This window comes from Mauremys mutica, chromosome 3 (assembly GCF_020497125.1).
Source record: "Mauremys mutica isolate MM-2020 ecotype Southern chromosome 3, ASM2049712v1, whole genome shotgun sequence".
NCBI classification, from domain to species: domain Eukaryota; kingdom Metazoa; phylum Chordata; order Testudines; family Geoemydidae; genus Mauremys; species Mauremys mutica.
The window spans coordinates 164501016-164522733 of NC_059074.1; the positions used below are offsets into that span (position 1 = coordinate 164501016).

The following is a 21718-nucleotide window of genomic DNA, read 5'->3' on the forward strand; positions in this document are numbered from 1 at the left end:
AATAGTCTATACAAAATTTAGTGAATGGGTGGCTCCTGAGTAGATCTTAGTTTTCAGATGCTAGAGTTGGGATCACTTTTAGCTATTATTGATGTTATAACTGAAAATTTAAGCACAGTGCACACAAGCCTGTCTAGCGGCCAGGTATGCACCCAACCTCCGTCAGGAGCTTTTCTATCAGATTTTTATCCCACAACAGAGAGAGATTTATGTACAGTCATTGAAGGACTATAGGCAGCTGCTCTTCTATCGTCTCCCTCTAATAGGGTCTATACTTATCACCATTAATCATTTTTAAAACCCTAGAAAATAAATGCACCTACTTTGTTGTGAAGCAGTTAGGCATGAAGCACCCCTGACGCAAACCCAGAAAAGTTGAGCCACTTTACAATACATATTTCCTCCACTCATAACATTAACATTGCTACAACTACTGCTGTTCATGGGCCATCCTCCGCAGCCTTCAGTCTGCTTCCCTCACCTTGCAGCCTTCCATCTCTCCTTTTAACAGCCCTTCTGGATGTAATCCTTTACCTTCTCCCAGCACAACCAACTCCTACATCAAGCACCTCCATCTACTACTGTGGGGAGAGGGAGGGGAGATAATCGGGTGTGCAGAAGGACTAAAGAGGTAATGGTAACTGTGTGTGTGTGTGTCCGGCTCAGGTGGAGAAACCAATGTTTATTGTGGACAGAAGGAGTGAAAAACAGTTAGTAGTGCTCAAATTATTTTAACCATTGCAAACAGTCTATCCTATCAGAACTATTTAGGCTTCGCAGAATTAGATTTTTTTATATAAATATATAATATATATATATTATCAGTGCTTAAGCATTTTTTCTATTTTTACATTTGCAGAAATTATGGGGAGTGTTGACAATTATTTAATGACAATAGACATAGAGACTCAAAATTAAAGCTTTATAAACGATTAAAACACAAGTGGTCAACATCACATGTCAAAATATACAAAGTGAATATCCTTAAATCAAATCATACCTGTTTTTGCTATACATTTTTTAGTCTAGCTCACTGGATTTTGACTCTACATTTTCAAGCAGCATTTTTCTTACTTTGCCTATCTGTAAATTTTGATTATTATTGGTGGAAATATTTTTTCATCGGTTTATGTGTGTATGGTATAATTGTTTACTGACATTTACCTTTAAAAATCTGATCCTTCCAAGCCTAACTATAACAACTAACAATGTATTCACACTCTCACCAAATACCCTTTACTGCACTTCTCTAGTCCTCAGATTGCAGTTTGTATCCACTCTCCAAATCAGATTCCTCTCCAGCATATATCCGAATGGGAACCTTGTTAGCTTTGCTGAGGTAGCATCCTCGAGAGGCGTCATTTCCCTGAGCTTGTCAGGGGATGACAGGGTAACCTTGAATCCTTTGCTTTGCAAGGTGTTTTAGATGTATTAATTCTCTCCTCTTGGCTAGTGTGAGATCACTTGCATCAGTGAAAAACAATATTTTGTTAGAGTGAAACTGGATCTTGTGCTTTTTTTTTTTCCTGCAATCCTTTAGTATACTATCCCAGTGCCAACATTCCTATAATTTAATGATCATGGACTTTTTCATTTTCTTGAGCAGTTTTATGTGGTGGTTCTGGGATTATATATAAAACAGTGCTCATCAGCCACCCTATCAAATTTGACACCTTTTGTGGTAGCTTGGATTGGGCACTCAAAAACTTGAGGCATCCATAATTATTAGTCACTTCTGAAAATTTAGGCCAGGGAATCCTCTGCCTCAGGAAGTCCTAGATTCCTTGCTTTGTTCTCCTGAGACCTGACAACTACAAAGAGCGTGCCTACACTACTAACTTTTGCTGGCATAAGTTCGCTGGCATAAAGACACTGCAGTTTGTTTATCGCTTGTGCACTTGCATACTTGGCTCCTTGCGGTGGTGCTGCATGCACTCACCAGAGGTGCTTGTATCAGCGCACAATGCAGTGCGCCATAGGTAGGTTTTACTGCCTAATTTTTTCCCCTATGGAGAAACTTGCTAAGCTAGCTGTTAAAAGAAACCACTAACAGTACTGATTAGAATCTGTTTAGCGTCTTGCTTTTTTTAGTTTGTTGGCAACTCTTTTTGGATGACGTAGTGCAATTATGATAAACTGCTCTCGCTTTCAGCCACACTTAGCAACAGTTACCCCAATGTGAACTATTAAACTCATTCATGCTTTTTTCCCCCTTTCTGCTTCAGATAGTCGTTTGGAAAAGATACAGTGACTTTAAGAAACTGCACAAAGATCTCTGGCAAATTCATAAAAACGTATACAAGCATACAGAATTGTTTCCACCTTTTGCCAAAGCTATAGTATTTGGTAAGCACACCTTCTTTTTGAATTGCTAAAACTGTTTGGTATTAGGTAACGAGTCATAAATATATCTCATTCTGGAGCTGCCAGCCACGCCTTTATACATGCTACTGCTAAAACTTATTTTGGTTTTAATAGTCAACTCTTTGTCTCATTATGAGAATCTTAATGAGATATGGGTGAATCACAGTTCCGTGGTTTTAAAGTTATTGACTTGTACTGAAGGTATCAAAATAACGTAGACTGTATGCTCTTATTTGCTTTCAGTTAAAGAACTATATGCTTTGAATGTTTATGGATGTACGTTACACTTTAAAGGCATAAAAACATGAGGTCCCTGTTCTGAGGCGTTTGCAATCTATAACTAATATTGGCTATGTGACTAACACTTGTATACTGTTGGCTACAAAACAAAATAATTACACTTGTTCTTACACCAAAAAGATGGTTGTAATTTTTAATGATCATTTTATATTAAATTATTAAATTATTTAGTGAAGGAAAGGATTTTTGCCTCTTAGGAAATGTAATCTACATTCCTAGTTTTATCTAATTATGTTTTTGACATCACAATTATATCTAGAGCAACTGGTTATTGCATCAGAGGATTATAACTTTAGGTGGGAAATAAGTAGCAAGAACTAACTAGCTCTTAGGAACACAGATCTTTATATTATTGTCCTTAGTAATAAAAATGAGAAGAGGAAACGCTCCAGAAAATGTGAGTTAAGTAGAAACTGTTTATAAATGTGTTTCCTTGAAGAATTATTTTTATAAGAAGAATTTGAGAATTAACTTTTGACATAGGTGATCAAGCTTTAAAAGTGAAATCAAATGGACTTCTAATAAAGTGGAACAACTCCAGGTATTGGAGGTTGTATTGGAACAAACAACATAATTATAATAAATCCAAAAAAAGTTGAAAACTGTTACTCCCAACAAAAAATGTAATGTTAAGATTTTAAAGTGGATTAATGTGCTCCATTTTAAGGAGAAATGGGTTTGTCCTGGGTGTCTTCCTCAGTGTAGAATTGCTTGTGGTTTTTGTCATAACCTTAACCATAACCATTTTTACTGTAGGGTTTTTCATAGCGGGTACTAAAAACACACTTCTCAGTAAGTGCATACAACTCCTATTACCTTTAAAACATTAAAGGGAGAATAGACTCCGTAGCTTGTACCCCAAAACACATGATTAAAAATAAACCTCTTCATCCCATACATATTATTTATTACATGGTTGACTCTGAACCTAATTGCAATAGGAACCTCCCTCTCTCAAATCCTTTAGAGATATTCCTGGTTTTTGCGCATTATGCCACAATAATCATTGTGAAAATTTTTGTTTACTTACACATTTATGTGGAAAATCCAAAGCTGTTCAGATCAATTTTTTTAATTAGAGTCGTCTTGTTTCAGAGAGCTTTGTGTTCAGCAAGACAAAATGGGGCTGTGCCTCTTATTCCACTAATTCTCTTTCTAAGAGATATTATGCATGTGGTATTTAGGAATGGTTGAGAATATTAGTGCAGGATATTGCCAGTACTAGGCAGTTTACTTATCCCTATATGGAGTATCTAGCAAACACTTGTATGGATATGTGTCTATAATTTTTAAAATGAAATTATTTTGACCATTTTAATTTTTTGTTTTTTAAGATTAAAAGTGAATAAACCACTTTTGCCAAATTTCAAATTGACAAAGCTAACACTCAGTGTTCCCAACTGAAAATTCTAAATTTAAGGATTTTTTCCCCCAAAAAATAACTTTAATTCAATGGCAATACTAACATCTCTTCACCATACCTGTGTTTATAGCACCCTATAAATTCTTAACTTCTCAGTTAAGAACAGTCTAAAACTGGACATTTTAAAATGTACATAGACTGAAAGTAAAAATTAATGTTTTGAATTTATCACTCTTATTAATGTTTTGAATTCATTGAGGTATCACTTCAGGATACTCATTCAATGCTAACAAATACTTTAAGGGGCCTGATTATTATAATAGTTCTAGGAGCTTTTTGGTCGTCTCTCCACAGTGATTATGCATGAGTCAGACCTTGCTCTGTGCTAAAAATCCTGTAAACCAATGAAAGGTCTGCACTCACAATGACCGCAGAATTGGGCTTTATTCCTTAAGCATGTCTCTTGGCAGAACTACCCCATACATTAGTTTTTTGTCTTTTCAAGATACATTGTTCATTTTCTCTATCCTCTACTTACTGTTGCGTACAAAAACCTATGTTAAAAGAACGCTAAGGTTGCAAAGTCAAGCACTTAAAATTTGGAAATGCCAGTATTAAGATTGCCTGTTCGATCTTAATTTGGGCCCCCTTGTGTGCATATGTTATAATAGACTTCAATTACGTGATCATATACTATATTTTTGTCCCATGGAGCCCCTGCCTTATTCAGAGAATGGTTCAGCTAAAACTTTCCAAATAAAACTAATTTTGAGGCAGCTGCCCAGCTTGAAAAAGTTCAACCTGAATAGTTAAAGTTGCAAAGTCTTTTATAAGCAACTGAAATCAGGGTCTTATAATGAAGAGTGCAAAGTAACCTTAATTATAGGTGTCACTATGTATTACCTGATGCTGTTGCATTTAACACAAAACGGTGTTTCCTTCAGATAACTAATAGTGGATGTGAAACATGTAAGTGATTGCAAGAAAATTGAGTTGTGATGTGGATTTTATGGATGCCTGCGTAGAGCCCCCTGAAGTACACAGAGGGCTTTGGCTCTCTTCCAAAGCTGAGACTGAATAGCATTCAACTTTGTTTTTATTTTGCTTATCTGTGAAATTAGATCTGGGGTGAATATCAGTGCCATGTCAGCACTTGCATGCTGCATAGTTAAGTGGAGAATATATTATCAATCTAATCTTGAGTTGATTTTATATCTGATTTACAGCGGAGCATGATCATTGTCCAAGCCGCTTTCAAAGCTGATACATGCTGTCCAAGATTTAAACTGAAAACAAAGATATGCTCTAGGAGTGGAGAAGAGATGCCTATATAAAGCAGTATAGGGTAAGATACCCAAAAAAGAAACTTAAGAGTTCTTGAGAGAGATTTTAAAAGTAATTAAAATGGATGGAAATCTTAAATCTGAGGCTAGCCAATCTTGCTCAAGCCCTATGAGCTGGAGTAGAATTGTGGGTGAAATCTCTTCTGAAAGACACCCTTATTCTATTGTTTTATACACACACAAGTGGCTACAGTATAGAATATAAGGGGAGAGAATCTACAAAAGTATTCAGTGTAGTTATTTTTCACTTCTTGTACAAAGAGCCTTTCTTTAAAAAAAAATCACGTTTGAAATTAAAGCAACAGAAAAGCACAGGAAAAGAGGTAATGTATAACAAGTTAAAATGATAACTTATTGGAAAGCTAAAAAGGAATAAAAATGGATGAAGCTGCCTTTTATTCCAGTTGAGGCATTTCTTAAAATTATTCAGGGCATCTTTCTTCAGAAGATCAGGTATGGTTGCTTGTTTAGTGGAGGATAAAGTAAAATGTTGGTATGTTTTGAGTTGTTGCATATAGACATTTTATTTTCATGAAGTGTTTTATTTTGAACTGCAAGATCAGTCCCATTTGTATATTAATTCCTTTTCCTCTAACTCTACATTAGCAATTAATGCTTTGCTGTATTCTTCCTTCCATCATATGATTTTTGCCCCTTTGTGGTAGCTTTTAAACTGGTTATTTGTTAGCACTGCCATTAGCTGCTGACTTCTGAAAATGTGTATATATTTTTTAAAGTTTGTCATTTTAGTACAAGGAATAGCAGATGATGCAGTTTTCAAATGAGCTTTATCAGTTGTTACAGCTGCTCTTATTTTCTGTACAGAAAATATTAAACTTGTACAGAGTCCCAGGTTGTAGCATTTAAAGAATTGAAGAGAGCACTCTGAGGCATCAAGGACTGTGTGGAAATGGAGGAGCCGTGATACATTTCCACTTTTAGTGGAATAAATAGTTGAGAAATCTGCAGAACTGGAATGTTTGTATTTCGTGCTTTAGTCCCACAACTTTTGAAAATGAAAGGCTGTAGTATGTGTATCTTTTTTTTTCTGGTACAATAGTGCTGGTTATATCACAGGTTGAAACCCGTTGGGGAAACTTTCATATTGCTTTCCTGTACTTCACCTGGACTTTTTCCACTCTTCTCACAGGAAAAAACACATTGGCATGGACCATGGGAATTTAAAGTGCTGATAACAGAACCAGCTGTTAAAACTTCTTTGAATTGTCATGTGGCTGTTACCATTAAAGTATCCTAGTATCTGTTTCTAGGAAATGACCATTCTCAGTTTGGCTGCAGAGATTCATTTTGATTCCTGCACAACCATGAAACATGAAGGGAACATAACTTGAGGTACTAGTTTTTGACCTATTGTAAACTCTATGCACAGCTGTTCACATATTTGCAAAACAAGAGTATTACTCTTACGTATATAGCATCATGGATGTGCACAGTACTTGAGAGAAAACAGAAGACATGGTGGTAGTCCTGAACAGGGCTGGCTCCAGGCACCAGCGAAGGAAGCAGGTGCCTGGGGCAGCCAATAGGAAAGGGTGGCACTCCGTCCGTTATTGGGGCAGCACGTCCGGGTCTTCGGCGGCAATTCAGCAGCGGGGATATCCGGGTCTTCGGCGGCAATTCGGCATCGGGTCCTTCAGTCCCTCTCTTCCTCTTTGACGACAGCTCAATCGTTGTTATTGGCCCCCCCCGGCAAAAAAGCTGGAGCCGGCCCTGGCCCTGAAGAGTCTGACACTGTATTTTAGTTTGGCCAAGAGATGCAGTGAAGTGAAGGTGACAGTGATGATTTTAGCATAAGAAGGTTTCATGCAAGAAATCTGTCTGAAAGCACTTAAGGCCAGATTTTCAAAGGTAACTAGGACTCGGATCACCAGCTAGGGGGATTTTCAAAAGTGCTGAAGTAGGTTAGGTTGGGAGGTTAGGTGTCTCATGATTCAGATAGGCCTCTATATACCTTTTTGAAAATCTGTCCCTTAATGGTTTACTCCTGGGGGAATTCTTCCTCACTGCACGTGCGCAGAATTCATGGCTCCCGCAGATTTCTTTGCTTACCCGCAGAAGAATGATTTCTGACGGGGAAGTAAAGGGAAGCCACAAGACCGATCATGCGCTCACTCCCTGGCAGTGCAGACAGCTCAGTTTGGGCATCCAGAGCAGCCGGTAGAGACATAAATCACCATCTGGGGTGGGTGGGGGTGAAAGGGACTGGATAGTGGGGGTGTGTGTGTGTGTGAGAGAGAGAGACTCCCTCTTGCTACTGCAGCACGCTCGGTGTGGAGGGGCAGGGCTTTGGGATATTTCTGAAGAGGTAGACGTACGGCTAGCTCTGTTATCTCAGGCAGAGGAGAATGTAGCAGCCTGCCTGCTTAGTGAATTGTTCCCATTGTTCTTAGTAAATTCCCCCCCAGAGTATAAAACAGGTGTAAAAATTTTAAGGCTCCTTTACACTGCCAGAGTGGTGTAAAGGAGCTTTATTGTAAAGGACAATATAGCCTTATAAATGCTTACGGTGCTTTAGAACTGGTCTAAATTTTTGGACTGAAAAAATTTCCTATCAAAATGTGCTCTATGGACTGTTTGCTACTGACCTTTTTGGAGATGGTCAGTAGCCAGTATAAATTTGTGAGTTTGATTTCCTAGCCCTCACTTGCTCTTCAGGTGCCTATGATGCTACACTGAGCATATCATAGATTATTAGGGTTGGAAGGGACCTCAAGAGCTCATCTAATCCAACCCCCTGCTCAAAGCAGAACCAATCCCCAAATGGCCCCCTCAAGGATTGAACTCACAACCCTGGCTTTAGCTGGCCAATACTCAACCCACTGAGCTATCCCTCATGGGATATGGCTGTATATAGTTGTTGACTAATAACTAGAAGTAAAGGGTCAATACTAGCTACATTATTATTAGACAGAGGGGATCTGGTGATTTCCTCCAATGCTCCCCACTCCCATTCTCCATCCATTGTATTGTAGTGTAAATAAACTACCAAAATAATTGAAACTAGATGGATTATATTGCATTATTTTGCATTATTTTACAGAATTTTAAAATATTGTGCACAAAATTTAAATTTTTTTGGTGCAGAATTCCCCCAGGAGTAATGGCTGAGAAATGAGAGACCGATCCATCCAAATATAGGAGCAGTTAAAAAGAATACCAACTTGAGAATATGAGGGGGAGTGGGGCAGGAGTATAGGAAACGAGAGCCATCACTGTGATCAGTTTTTGTGACTGCTGTCAGTGACATGGCTTTATACAAGTGGGTGCACTTTATATATAGTGCACAGACAAACCAGTGTGATCTGATATTTCTACCTCTGACTATTATAGTTGATAGTAGCCCTACTGAGACAGCATGAGTTAAAGAACTAAAAAGCATTGCAATTGCTAAACTTTTAATGGGACAATTCAAATCTGCAGTGTGCTTTTTGTGGATGTTATAGGTTCCAACTTAGCTGGCTGTTTGACGTCTTTTCAGTAGGGTTTCTGTTAAACTCAGTGTGTCTGTTGTATTTAGAGTTTAGATTTGTAAGACCATGCTGTTTCAATCACTGAAAATTTTTTTTCAGTGGTGAGATTTTTCAGAGGTGAGAATTTTTTTTTCTTCCATATTCTGTCTTTGTTAGTTTAGAAAAACAAACTACTCCACACCAGAAACACTGCTTTGTGAACTTAGACATTGACCCTGTTTGGTGGTGTGGGGAGAGTGGCTTTTTCTTTCCCCCACTACCACGTGAAAACTGTTCATTTGAGGGATTGCTGAAAAAATCCTACTTTGACACTTTCTATCTGGATTTTTATTATTATTTTTTACATGTCCCTAACGTAAATGAGATTTGCTTTTTTTTTGTTCTATGTCTTTTTTTACAGTCATCTTCAAAGTTTGCTTTCAGTGTTGTCAGGCAGCCTTATAGAATCATAGAATATCAGGGTTGGAAGGGACCTCAGGAGGTCATCTAATCCAGCCCCCTGCTCAAAGCAGGACCAATCCCCAGCTAAATCATCCCAGCCAGGGCTTTGTCAAGCCTGACCTTAAAAACCTCTAAGGAAGGAGATTCCGCCACTTCCCTAGGTAACCCATTCCAGTGCTTCACCACCCTCCTAATGAAAAAAGTTTTTCCTGATATCAAACCTAAACCTCCCCCATTGCAACTTGAGACCATTACTCCTTGTTCTGACAGCCATGCTGCTGTGGTGAAATTTTTCTTGAATTTGTCTCCCAGTCTCTTGTTCCTCTGTGCAGAAGCACTCGCCATCTATTTTGTTCTCTCTGGTCTAGTCCCCTTAACTTTTGTCCCTTTATCTTTTGTAACTATCTATTTTGCATGATAAAGTAGCTGTGACACAATTGGTTTGAAAGCCTATAGGAAGTGAGGTTCAGTTGCATACTGTATGTATGTAACTAATAGGCCAGATTATTCCTTCACTGCTTCCCCCAGTCATGGGGGTGGGGGGGACTCTAAGGTGAACCTTAATAATCTCTCCTTCAGTGGGAGGGACATGGGGAAGCAGTAACGGAAGGAGTGTGAATTTTGAAGGCTGTGCTGCCTCACAGCTCTGCAATCCTCTTGTACCCATGAGGAAAGGAACACCCTCCTGCGTGAAGCCAGGAGCTATCCTGGAGAAAAGGCTAGTGCTTTACCATCCTTGGTGCCTAGCAGCATGGCCCCAACATGGCTGGGTGTCCCTGACACTGCTTATAGTCTCCATAAAGGACCTCCATGGCAATAGATCTCCATAATATTCTCTCTCTATCTTCTGGATTTTAGTAGCACTCCCTCTACCCTTTCCCTGCATGCTTTTTGGAGAGTGAGTGGCAAGTGCTCAGCTCCTTGCAGGATTGGGGCCATAATTAAGACTGACATTGACGAGTGTATTGTCAAATAGAGCAATGTATCAGTTACTTTTAGATCTCAGTGGACATATGTTAGTGTCTCTTGGCTAATCAAGAGTGTTGCCTCACATATTCTTAGAACGCGAGAGCCAAGGATTCCTGCCATGGCTGCCAGCTTTCATCACTTAAGTGGATTGCAGAAGACGACTCTAGGGACAGTTGAGACTCCGAAGTGTGAAGATTGCCACAGTCTCCTGAAGCATTTGAGTGACTCTCATAGATGCAGGGCATTCTCTTCTGAGGGTTTCTTGTAAAGTAAATGTTCACTTTAGTTATTTCTAAAAAATGTCAATTCATATTTCTGTTCTAGGGCGGTTTGATGAATCTGTGATTAAAGAAAGAAGACAATGTGCTGAAGATCTGCTGCAGTTTTCTGCCAACATCCCTGCTCTATATAAGAGCAAACAGTTTGAAGACTTTTTTAAGGTTCGTTAATATTTCTGTGATAATCCAGATGTGCCTCGTCTAAATAGCGATACAAATGAAGTTTTAATGCTGCTGCTCCTTTACTCCGTAAATTGTGGAGTGACTTTAGGCCTGATCAGATGCTCTCTTTGAAGTGAATGGGAGTCTTTCCATTGACTTGGCTGGGAGCTGGAAGTGAGGCTCTTAACAAGTAAGGATACTGTACCTACCCTCTAAATTGCAAATATTCTGTAGGGCGCTCAGGGAAATGGCTTTGATTTTTTTTTTTCATTGACTTATTAAACATACTGGAGGTCTGCAGAGGAATACCAATGCTATTTGATCCAAGATGCTCTGGAAGGAAATAATAAAGTATAACTATTTCTGTATTTTTATGCAACTGTTAATATACTTTGAACCGAGGGAAAACTAGTTAAACTTTTCAGTATTGACTGTCATTAGGGATTGTAATACAGTTCTGTAACAAAACAAATAATGTATGTAGGAAGCCATTTGCAAACTACTACAGCTTTTGCAGTGCATAACTAATTATGGTAACCAAACTCCAGGATGTGGTTTAGGACAGTGACTAACTTGTTTGGGATTTTTATATTAAAATCTCAGCATATAGTTCTTTCCATTTTGAAAGCACCATATGCAGAGTAACATTTTAAAAGGTTTGATTTACAGAAGATAAATCTAAAAGCTTCCTACAATGTATGTTTTATTATTAGTCCTCAATCCTGAAAACACATATGTACATGATTAACTTTACATACATAAATAGTCCAATTGAAATCAATGAGATTGCATGGAGTCTGAAGTTCAGAACCTATGTGTGTTTATAGTGATATAAAGATAAAAATCATATTTAATATAGGTATTTCTACCTTTACCACATTATGAAAAAGTGAATTTAAAAATACTTTAATAGTTATTTTAGTTCACATCCAGCTTTGGTATTGACACTGCTAATAGGCTGGACTGTTCCACTTTGTTGTCTTGCACTGCAGCAACTGCATTTTGTGCCTGGGTTATTTTTTGAAAATATTTCTATTTCAATTAGGTTTTGTGCGGTTTAAAAACACACATTAAAACCCCCTCCCTTGCTTAAGAAAAATAAATGTTATGACCTAAAGTACTTGAGTGTCCATCTTAAATTAGAAAAAGCATCTATACCTAGGGTTGCTAACTTTGTAATATTTAAAAAAACGGACACGGCATCAGGAATGCTGGAACCTCCCCTGCCCCTTCCCCCTGAGGCCCTGCCCCTATTTGCACCTCTTTCCCCCTCCCTTCATCACTCGCTGCTTTTCCCCTCTCTCCCCTTCCCTGCCTGGGTCGGGAGGGACTTGCCTGCAGAGCTGGGGCTGGGAGCTAGAGCTGCCTGATGCAGGTAGGAGGTGACCCTGCCTGAGTAGGGGCTGGTGCAGGTAATGACTCGGTGCCTCCCTGCCTCCCCCACCTGCTGTTACCAGACTTTGGGTGTCTGATCAGTAGCCTTTTTTTTTTTAAGTTGGATTTTTAAAAATTTATATACAGTTTAAAATCTATGACAAGGCATAAACTTACTATAATATATTAAAATAATTTAAATTAAATAAAAAATAATATTAAACAGTACAGTAGAACCTCAGAGTTATGAACATTAAAGTTAGGAACTGACCAGTTAACCACACATCTTATTTGGAACCAGATGTACGTAATCAGGCAGCAGCAGAGACCCTCCTCCCCTACCCAAAGCAAATACAGTACTTTGTAAAACGTAAACTACTAAAAAATTAATTAAGGGAAAGTTTCAAAGCTGTATTGAGTCAAGGTTCAGTGGTAAACTTTTAAAAGAACAACCATAACATCTTGTTCAGAGTTATAAACAACCTTAATTCCCAAGATGTTTGTAATGCTGAGGTTCTACTATACATGTCTGCTGCCACGTTTTTAAGAAGTCAGACCTCTGAATGAGTGGAATTCACTGGCTAAGCATCTGGAACCAGAGTTTGTTGAAATGCAGACAACAGTAAATGCTTTTGACAGGACTTTTGACAAGAAATGCTTTTGATGACAGTAACCTGTACAGCAAATGCAGGGAGAATATTTTCTTCGTTTCAGCTTATTCAACTAGTTCAGTTCAATGACTAGTTGATTTAAAGGTAAACGAATTGGGAGTTGAATAGATCTCTCAAACCCAATTGACCACGTCCACCTTCTTTGCTGTTGTACGATAATGAGACTATACCTGGTACATAACAGTTAAATGCATATTTTTTCCTCCTTTTTTCAGGGTGGTGAGGTGCATGATGGGTCTGAATTGATTGGTCCTGTAGAGCCTTTATCTGATTCCCTGATTGACAGCTTATCTGACTGCAGTTCTGAAGGTTGGGTTTCTTCTGTGATGTAATCTGACCTCTTGGTTTTTTATAAGCAATTAAAAAAAAAATCTTTTCAGTGCTAGAAGGCTACAGGTTATGTGGCTGTTCTTAGAATTTCTTAATGTTTAGCTCTCACAATTACTTGTATAGTATATTCTATATATTTGTTGATTTTAAGTATTTTAAAGCTTACAGATGCTAATATAATAATGACTGAGTATTTTGCTTGTCCAAACAAGCAAACAAACTGTTGAGCTGTTTAACCCCTGAAGGTAGCTATTATATTTAAAGGTAACAACATTTAAAAGGGCACTGTTTGATTATTTAAAAAAAAAAAAGAGATTTTTTTTTAAAAAACCCAGATTCCGATGTGCAACCTTCACACAGTGTGTCCTTTTTAAAAATTCCTTTGTAAAATTTTTACAAAGATCTCTCTGCTACTTGATTATATATTTTAGGTATTTATGTGGCCTCCATCAAAGTATCTGAGTGACTCTCAACCTTTAATCTAGCTATCTTCACAACACCCCTGTGAAGTAGGGAAGTGCTGATACTATCCTCACGTTGCAGATGAGGAAGTGAGACAGAGAAAAGGCTAAGTGACTGACTTGCCTAAGGTCACATAGGAAGTCTGTGGCAGAGCAGGAAACTGAGCCAATGTTTCCCAAGTGCTAGGCTAGTGCCCTGGCCCCTGGACCATTCTCCTTCCCCATGTGAAATTTACAAGGGCTCTTTTTAGGAAGGGAGAAATACACTGATTATTAAGGAGAAACTGTGAAACTGATTAGACTCTAAATTCTGTTGAATGCAGAAAGTGAACGAACTTGAAAAAATACAGAAGTATATTTTCTGAATCCGATATAGTAATTTTCAATAGTGTTTGCAGCTATAGGACATACATTGTCAGGCATAAATGTGGCTTCCAGGTTGATGTCCGTTCTTAAAGCCTGTAATCTAACCAGATTACTGGGATAGAACAATTAATTCAAAAACAACGCTGAAAACAAGAAATAACTACATTCAAATCCTCTAGATGGCAGTACTAGTACTCAACTGTGACTTTTTTTCCCCTCCTGATTTATGCAAATATCTAAACTTGTATTCCTGTTCCAGGCAGGTTTAACATTGTTAAATGCAAGTGCTTCCAAGTCCTATTCTGCCTCCCCCCCTACTCCCCCCCCCCCCGAGCCTTGGGATGACTATTGGTCCTTTAAATTATCTTAGGACTCCCTTTTTTTGAAAGGAAACTGATGAAGGGATTTACTTACAAAGGATCTGTAGCATTCTCTCACTCTTGACTCTTTAGTTCCTAGGGGCTATAAATGTTGACTCTGTAGCAGTCCTGCAAACCTGGCTTCGGAAGATGAACTTGAGTTTCCTGCATGGCATTGTCGATGACCCCTGCTAGATCAATGAAAGGGCTCTCGGTTGCCCTTTTAAACTGTGTGGTGCACTAGTTATGGGCCAAAAAATAAATTAAAAAAAAGGGTGGGGTGGGGAGAGTCTAACGTTAGGATCCTAAAATGAGAGGCCTTATTTTCAGGAGGGCAGAGAAGCCACAGCTCCCAGTGATGTTAAACACACTACTTTGGATGCTCCACCCTTCTGAAAAGTCAGGCTGCTGATTTTAACAGCCTAATTTTAAGCACCCTCCTTTTAAAATCTTGGTTATGATTCTTTAGGCACTTGGACATTACAGTGAAGGGGGGAGGGGTAGTACTTAAATTCATTTAATTATTTTGGCTTCTATTAACTTCAGTGTTTCAAAACCTGGGTGTAAAGATGGAGGCTCATTTCCAGTGGTAAAAAGTATTTTAACAACAAATAGAGAGAGACTGAACAACCTAACAAACAGCATTTCTAAAATTCAGAGAGCAGGAAAATCAACATCTATTTTGTACAGTTTTTTTCTGAAACAGACTACCTTGGAGAGAGAGAGGGTTTTTTTTTCTTTCAATATGGTTTATATATAAAGATTTCTTCATTTGATGGAGTTCTGTGTACAAAAATGAAGAAATCTTTCAATATGGTTGAGTCAGCATCTGAAACTCCATTCCAAGCAGCAAACTACATGTGAATAGAGGCATGCCTACACCAGAACAGGCCAGTGGTTCATCTAATTTGGAATCTTGCATCTAGCGGTTGATCCATAATCTTCTGAGGAGTACAGATTTCCTCAGCTAGACCCGGACAATTGTGTGAAACTTTATTTATCACTTCATAGTAGCTGATGCTTGAAGGATGAGGGTTAATGGCCTTCATAATCCTTATTCATACTAGTATGATGGTAGATAGGATGCCATATTAATTCTGAAACCTCACTCCATAGCAAAATATTAGACTGGACCAAATACAGCATTATAAGTGATGTGCAAGCCCACTGAACTCAATGGGATTGCACGAGGTGTACACAAATAGGGTAATTTGGCCCATTAATTCTTTTTAACCTTGAGTATTCATCCCCTGTTAGCTGCATCATATTACAAATGTATAATGCTTCTTTCTCTCCAAACAAGCAGTGGCCCCTATTCTACCTTGCAAGCATGTACATATACACATTGTACCAACCTCTTTCCCACCCCCACCCCCCCGTTATTCTCCTCCTACACCAATTGCCAAATCCTTTAGACAAGTGACCTAGGGAGTCTTTCTTTCTATGTGCATTATCATGGCCACCTTCTCTTTTCCCCAAAAATGAATCCATTCATGACCTGGCCTCACCCACCTGGAAATTGGGAAATATTCTAAGGACTAGTTCAGAAGTTATCTTGTCACTTATTTTTGTGAACTTTCTTAACATCTTAACCATTATTTCCTCTTTTGTGACATTCCTGTTTATTTTTAAACAGGCAAGTATAGCTAAGCCATCCACTTTTAAGGACACTAATAGGAAAAGATGTGACGGTGGGTATGTCTACGCTGCAAAAAAAAAAAAAAAAAATGACGTGTGGCACCAAGTCTCAGAGCCTGGGTCAACTGACTTGGGCTCACAGAGTTTGTGGTGTGGGACTAAAAATAGCAGTGTAGATGTTCTGGTTCTGGCTGGAGTGCAGGATCCGAAATCCACCCCCTCGCCAGGTTGTAGAGTCTGGACTCCAGCGCAAGTGGGGACATCTACACTGCTAGTTTTAGCCCTGCAGTATAAGCCCAAGTCAGTTGACCTGGGCTTTAAGACTTGTTGCCATGGGTCTGTTTCTGCAGTGTAGACATACCCTTTCTTTACAATGGGGGAAAATCTAAGTCTGCTGGTCTGGAGGGCCGGTATACCCCTCATCTAAAACCACACCTATTTAAGATATATTGCCACATCTACATAACTTCACCCCATAAATAATGCTTCTTCAACCCACACTCCTAGCTAATTGCTGTCTCCCCCAAACAAAATCAACTGACCACCCCAGTTAATGAATTCTGGGCTCTTGGCACCTAAATTATGGGTTCTCCATGTGCACTCTCCCTTATTAGTGAATTGTCTGCTCTCCCCTTGCCCTCCTGGTAGGGAGTTCAGGCCCTCCTTCCCGTTTGCAGAGCTCTAAGACCCGCAGGAGAGACACTGCTTCCCAGAAATCTCAGTTCCTCCTCCTGCTTCTTTTAGGCCTTGTCTACACTGCCACTTTACAGTGCTGCAACTGTTTTGCTCAGGGGTGTGAAAAAACACCCTCCAGAGTGCTGCAAGTTTCAGTGCTGTAAAATGGCAGTGTAGACAGTGCACCAGCGCTGGGAGCTACTCCCCTCATGAGGGTGGTGAGTTTTTTTGTTTTACCGTGCTGGGAGAGCCCTCTCCCAGTGCTGGTGCCGTGACTACACAGCCACATTAAAGTCCTGCTGCTAGTGAAGACATACCCTTAGAATGCCACTCTGTTCCCACTTCTCTCTTTGCCTTATGCAAAAGAACAGTGCTGCCCTGCACTCTCTGCCTTCCCCAAGGCTTTTTCATGAAAGAGCAAATGGGAGTGGCTCCACTTCCTGCCTCCTCTTCCCCTCACTCCCCTTAAAGGAACTAGTCTCTCCAAAGACCACTTTTCTAGGCAAAAATTCTGCTCATCCTTCATGAGAAGGTGAGTGGGTTTCCCTCCCCCCGCCCCAAACTCTGACTCTAGAGCTTTCGAGAAAGTCTAAAGGAATTTGTTTTTGTTTGAGAACCACCTGTGTCATGAAATATTACCTGGTGGTGTGGAGAATATCTTGATTGCAATGGTAATGCACAAGACCGCAGACTTCAGGGTTTATCTCAGAATTTTCTTTCACCCTTCCATGTATTGCTTCAATGGGTATGTGTGGCAAGATGATAAAACAAACTCCCATTTGCGGTCCAGCTGGCAGTGCCAAGTTCATGGCTTATTCCAGACATCTGGTGCAGGATGTTATTCTGGAATATTGTTTTCCAAATTGAAAGCTTGTGTGTCTTCTTAAATTGTATGCATGTTTGCAAGTCCCTCAAATCTTAAATTTCCATAAGAATTGTGGAGCAGAAGAATAGTCTATAGTGGGATTAAATGCCATCATCACAGTTGAATTTGGATACAGTAATGTGGTACTGAGGCTTCATGTAGTTCTCCTAAATAGGCACCTTTGCTGTTTAATCTTTTTAAACCTTTAAGGCCTCAGGGAATTGAAAAAATTAAAACCACAGTTATGATAATGTAGCTGTTTTGGCAATCCAAAATGAATACATTTGAAAGCAGGTTTGAGTGCAGTTGCTTCGAACACACTTCTCGATTTGCGATAAAGACTGCATCAATAAGTCTCTTCTTCCCTTTGCTTGATATTAAATTAATGTATATTCTGTGATATAAAAATTTATCTAATGCCTTTCCCCTCTCTCCTTTTTTTAGTTCAAAAGGATTTAAGTGGACTTGATGATGTGATGCTTACCAGCCAATCAGAATGTGGAGGTAAAATATAGAAATAGCTTTGTTTATATACCTGCCATATAGTCAAATACCAAAAATAATATTGTCGAGTTGAAACTTGATGCCTTTTATACATGATGATATATGCAGAGAGAAAAATTATAATCTCTATATAAAATGTATTTGAAACCAATGTGTCACAAATATCTAACTGGTAATTTAACAACTTGGGCCACTTAGCCTTACTATCTTAGCCTTTTGCCAACTTGGAGAAAATTGGGCTTCTTCCACGGGAACTCAAAAATCTTGAGGTCCCAAGAGAGTGCTGGTATATAAGGCTAGTTCTACACTTGAAGTCTTGTGATGATGTACATCAAAAAAACAGGCGAGGTAAAGAGTCTGTACTTGATGCTTAAAATTCAAAATGGAACAGGAATGGCAAGTCTTGTGATAAAGAATTCCGAAGGACACTTATGGTAGAGGGGGAAATCAGAGCATCAGTAGTCCTTCTGACCTACACCAGAGATGCTACAAATAGTTATAGAGGCTTAACTTGAATATACATGGTGGGTAACAAGAAATAAATTGTTGTTTTCTCAGAGTATTAGTAGAAATACTAATACTAACTACTTTAATTTCTTTGTACACACTTGTGATCATACTTCAGGTTTCTCCAGTGATAGTGACCTCATCTCTTTGACAGTCGATGTAGACTCTCTTGCCGAATTAGATGATGGAATGGCATCCAACCAAAATTCTCCCAGTAGAGCTTTTGGTCTCAGCCTTGCTTCAGAATCCTTAGGACAAGGTGCTATTGCTTATGATTGTGAGTGGAGCAAACCTGAAGGCGAGAGGGAGAGTGAAAGCCGTAGTCTGTTTACTGGGAGCTTAAGACACAAGCTTGGCAAACATGATTACTTGGAGAAAGCAGGTGAGCTGATAAAGCTGGCCTTGAAGAAGGAGGAAGAAGAAGATTATGAAGCTGCCTTTAGCTTTTATCGAAGAGGGGTCGATCTGCTCCTGGAAGGTGTTCAAGGTATGGATCTTCCCACTGCATTGAATGACTTCTATGATATGTTAGTCTTCTATTAATAACAACAATTTAGTGAGTGCTAACAAGGTTCTGTTAAATGGCAAATGATGTGTAGTTGAGAACTGAAGTGTGTTTTCTTATCTGAGACTGTTTTCGAACAGTAATGCTGAGTGTCAAATACTTGTTCTCTTTTCAAACCTGAAGCACAACCACAATCTAAATGCTGAGTTGCAGTTTGACTTCTCTATCTAGTATAACTCCTGTAAATATCCCTTTTTATTCTTTATGTACCATTGGGAATGATTATCTATAATACTCAGAATTTGCAGAACTGTTGTAGTAACATAACTTAACTTACATGGTTAATTGAGGGTTAATTATCTCCTTTTGACACATGGGGGAAACAGACTCAGGTTAACTTTCCAAACACATCAGGGAGCAGAAGTGTTTCTGCCTCCCAGCCTACTTCCTAGTCCACTAGACCCTCTTGCCTTCTCTAGCTAAAAGACGCATATACATGTAAATAGTTTTTCAAATTCTGTGTTATAGAGCTATTTGCATTGCTAGGAGAACAGAATTGTATGCACACATGACCTCACCCCTGTAAAAAAAATTCTGAAGTTAAACAACAGAACATCCTGCTTGCCACTCAGGGAAGGGTTTTCTCTCTTCCATCTCTGATCCCCAAAAGCCCCAAATTACAGCAGCCTTTCAAGCCAATGAAAACTAAAATCTATTAATATTAACGTCTCATCTGGCTGCAGGAATTGTAGCAGAGCAGTAGCATGTGCTTTGTACAGGAGTGAATTCAGAGCCTGTGCAGTACTCCCATCCTATGCTAGCCTGCTGAGAACAGAAAACTGGAATCCAGATCCAAGTCTCATTTGACAGTGCAGAGCTCTAACCACAGATCCACTGGATGGATTCAGAAATTAACTCCAGTAGTTCCAGACAGACTAGTTTTCAGATTTTTTTTATTGTATTTCATAAAGACACACAAGATCCTCTGGAGGGGCCTCTGTATGGTTCTGTGAACGGATGTTGCATATTGTGCTGCTTTTTACACTGGCAGGGAGAAAATAATAGGAATAGTATTGGTGAAAATGTAGATGATGGACAAGAGTATGTGCTTAGCTTCTGCTAGAGATGAGCCAACTCACTGTTCGTAAATCTGCCTCTTTCCTTCCCTCTGGGAGTCGTGTCATTAGGATGACTGCGTTATCCATGTTATCAACATGCTTTTCATTCCGGATGTTGAATGTGTTGGGAATCGGTCTGTTGGTAGCAACCCTGCTGTTCATTCTTTATTAATACACTTTCTTTTAGGATGATGTGCCTTTCACTACTGCTTTTCTGAAGGACATTCCATTTTGTCATAACCACTTCTGCTTTTTAACCACAATGCAAGGGCCTTTCAAACTGGCATTTGCAGCTTCAGCATAACAAATCTACCTTAAATTCTTCGTTTGCTACTATTTCTAGAGTTTTCTCCAAGAACTTGAGATTTCTTGCTTTTTCTCACTCTGTCATATATTCGTTATCTCTTTGTACAGCTACCTAGCGACAGTCCTAATTCCCAATTTTATTCTGTAATCCATTGATATCCAGGATTTTCAGCCTGATGACCAAACATTATTTCAAAAAAGTCAAAGGGTCCCAGAAAGAGTGGGGCAAGTGAATAAGGACTTGTTATTTACCCCTTTATATAACATAAGAATCAGGGGTCACCCAATGAAATTAACAGGCAGCAGGTTTAAAACAAACATAAGGAAGTTGTTCTTCTCATAGCACATAGTCAACCTGTGGGACTGGTTGCCAGGGGATGCTGTAAAGATCAAAAGTATAACAAGGTTCAAAAAAGAATTTAGGTAAATTCATGGAGGATAGGTCCATCAATGGCTATTAGCCAGGATGATCAGGGATGCAACTCTATGCTTCAGATGTCCCTAAACCTCTGATTGCTAGAAACTGGGGCTGGATGATGGGGGATGGATCACTTGACAATTCCATTGTTCTGTTCATTCCCTCTAAAGCAGCAGGCACTAACCACTGTTGGAAGTCAGGATGTTAGGCTACATGACCATTGCTCAGACTCAGTATGGTCATTCTTATGTTCTTAATTGTTTTTGGCAGATTTTCTGTCCTTTTTTGCTTGGGCTGCACAAAGGGCGTAGTTACCAGCTGCAACTCCATGCTGGGGATACCCCCCAATATGGGGGATTTCTGTGTGGGTGCAGAGTTAGCATAGCTGGCACCTATACCTTGCTCTTCCCATATGACAGGCCCTCTGTGCCAGGGGTTGGGATCAGGGAGTGAAAGTGGTTGGAGTGTGTTTCATTCTGTCTGTCTCCAGCTGGTATGTAATTCCTTGGAGACCATAGCCAGCTAATTCAGGTTAGAGCAGCCCCTAAATTGCTCTAAACTGGGCTGGGGCAGAGAACCTGGGAGCTGTAACTGGTTGCTGGTTCTGAGCTTGCCATCTTCTCTGTGAGGGTGGGGATGGAAGAGAGAAGTCATTCTTTGCTAGGCACTCCCCCTAGGCTCAGGTAAAGCCATTTGAACTCCTATCCAGCTCTTTGTGGGGCTCCCACAGCCTGGCAGGGAAGTCCCCAGCCTCTTTGCCATAGTGACCCAGCTAATTCAAATATTTCAGTTTCAGAATTCCAGGATGTGGTTCAGAGAACATATTTTCCATTCCCAATAAAATACATATTTTCTTATTACAGTCTCCTTTGAGGGACACACATGGCCCCCAACCCACAGATTATACGAC

At 39.4% G+C, this 21718-nt stretch overlaps 1 protein-coding gene across 3 annotated transcripts in view; it reads left to right on the plus strand.

Annotated features, from left to right (window-relative positions):
* RPS6KC1 (ribosomal protein S6 kinase C1) overlaps positions 1–21718 on the plus strand; it is a 123262-nt gene that overhangs the window by 25190 nt on the left and 76354 nt on the right. For all 3 annotated transcript variants that reach the window (XM_045011342.1, XM_045011343.1, XM_045011341.1), the window contains exons 3-7: positions 2226–2346; positions 10596–10711; positions 12972–13065; positions 17895–17954; positions 18580–18948. In XM_045011342.1, coding sequence (XP_044867277.1) covers positions 2226–2346; positions 10596–10711; positions 12972–13065; positions 17895–17954; positions 18580–18948 — 760 coding nt within the window. The remainder of the gene's footprint in view (positions 1–2225; positions 2347–10595; positions 10712–12971; positions 13066–17894; positions 17955–18579; positions 18949–21718) is intronic.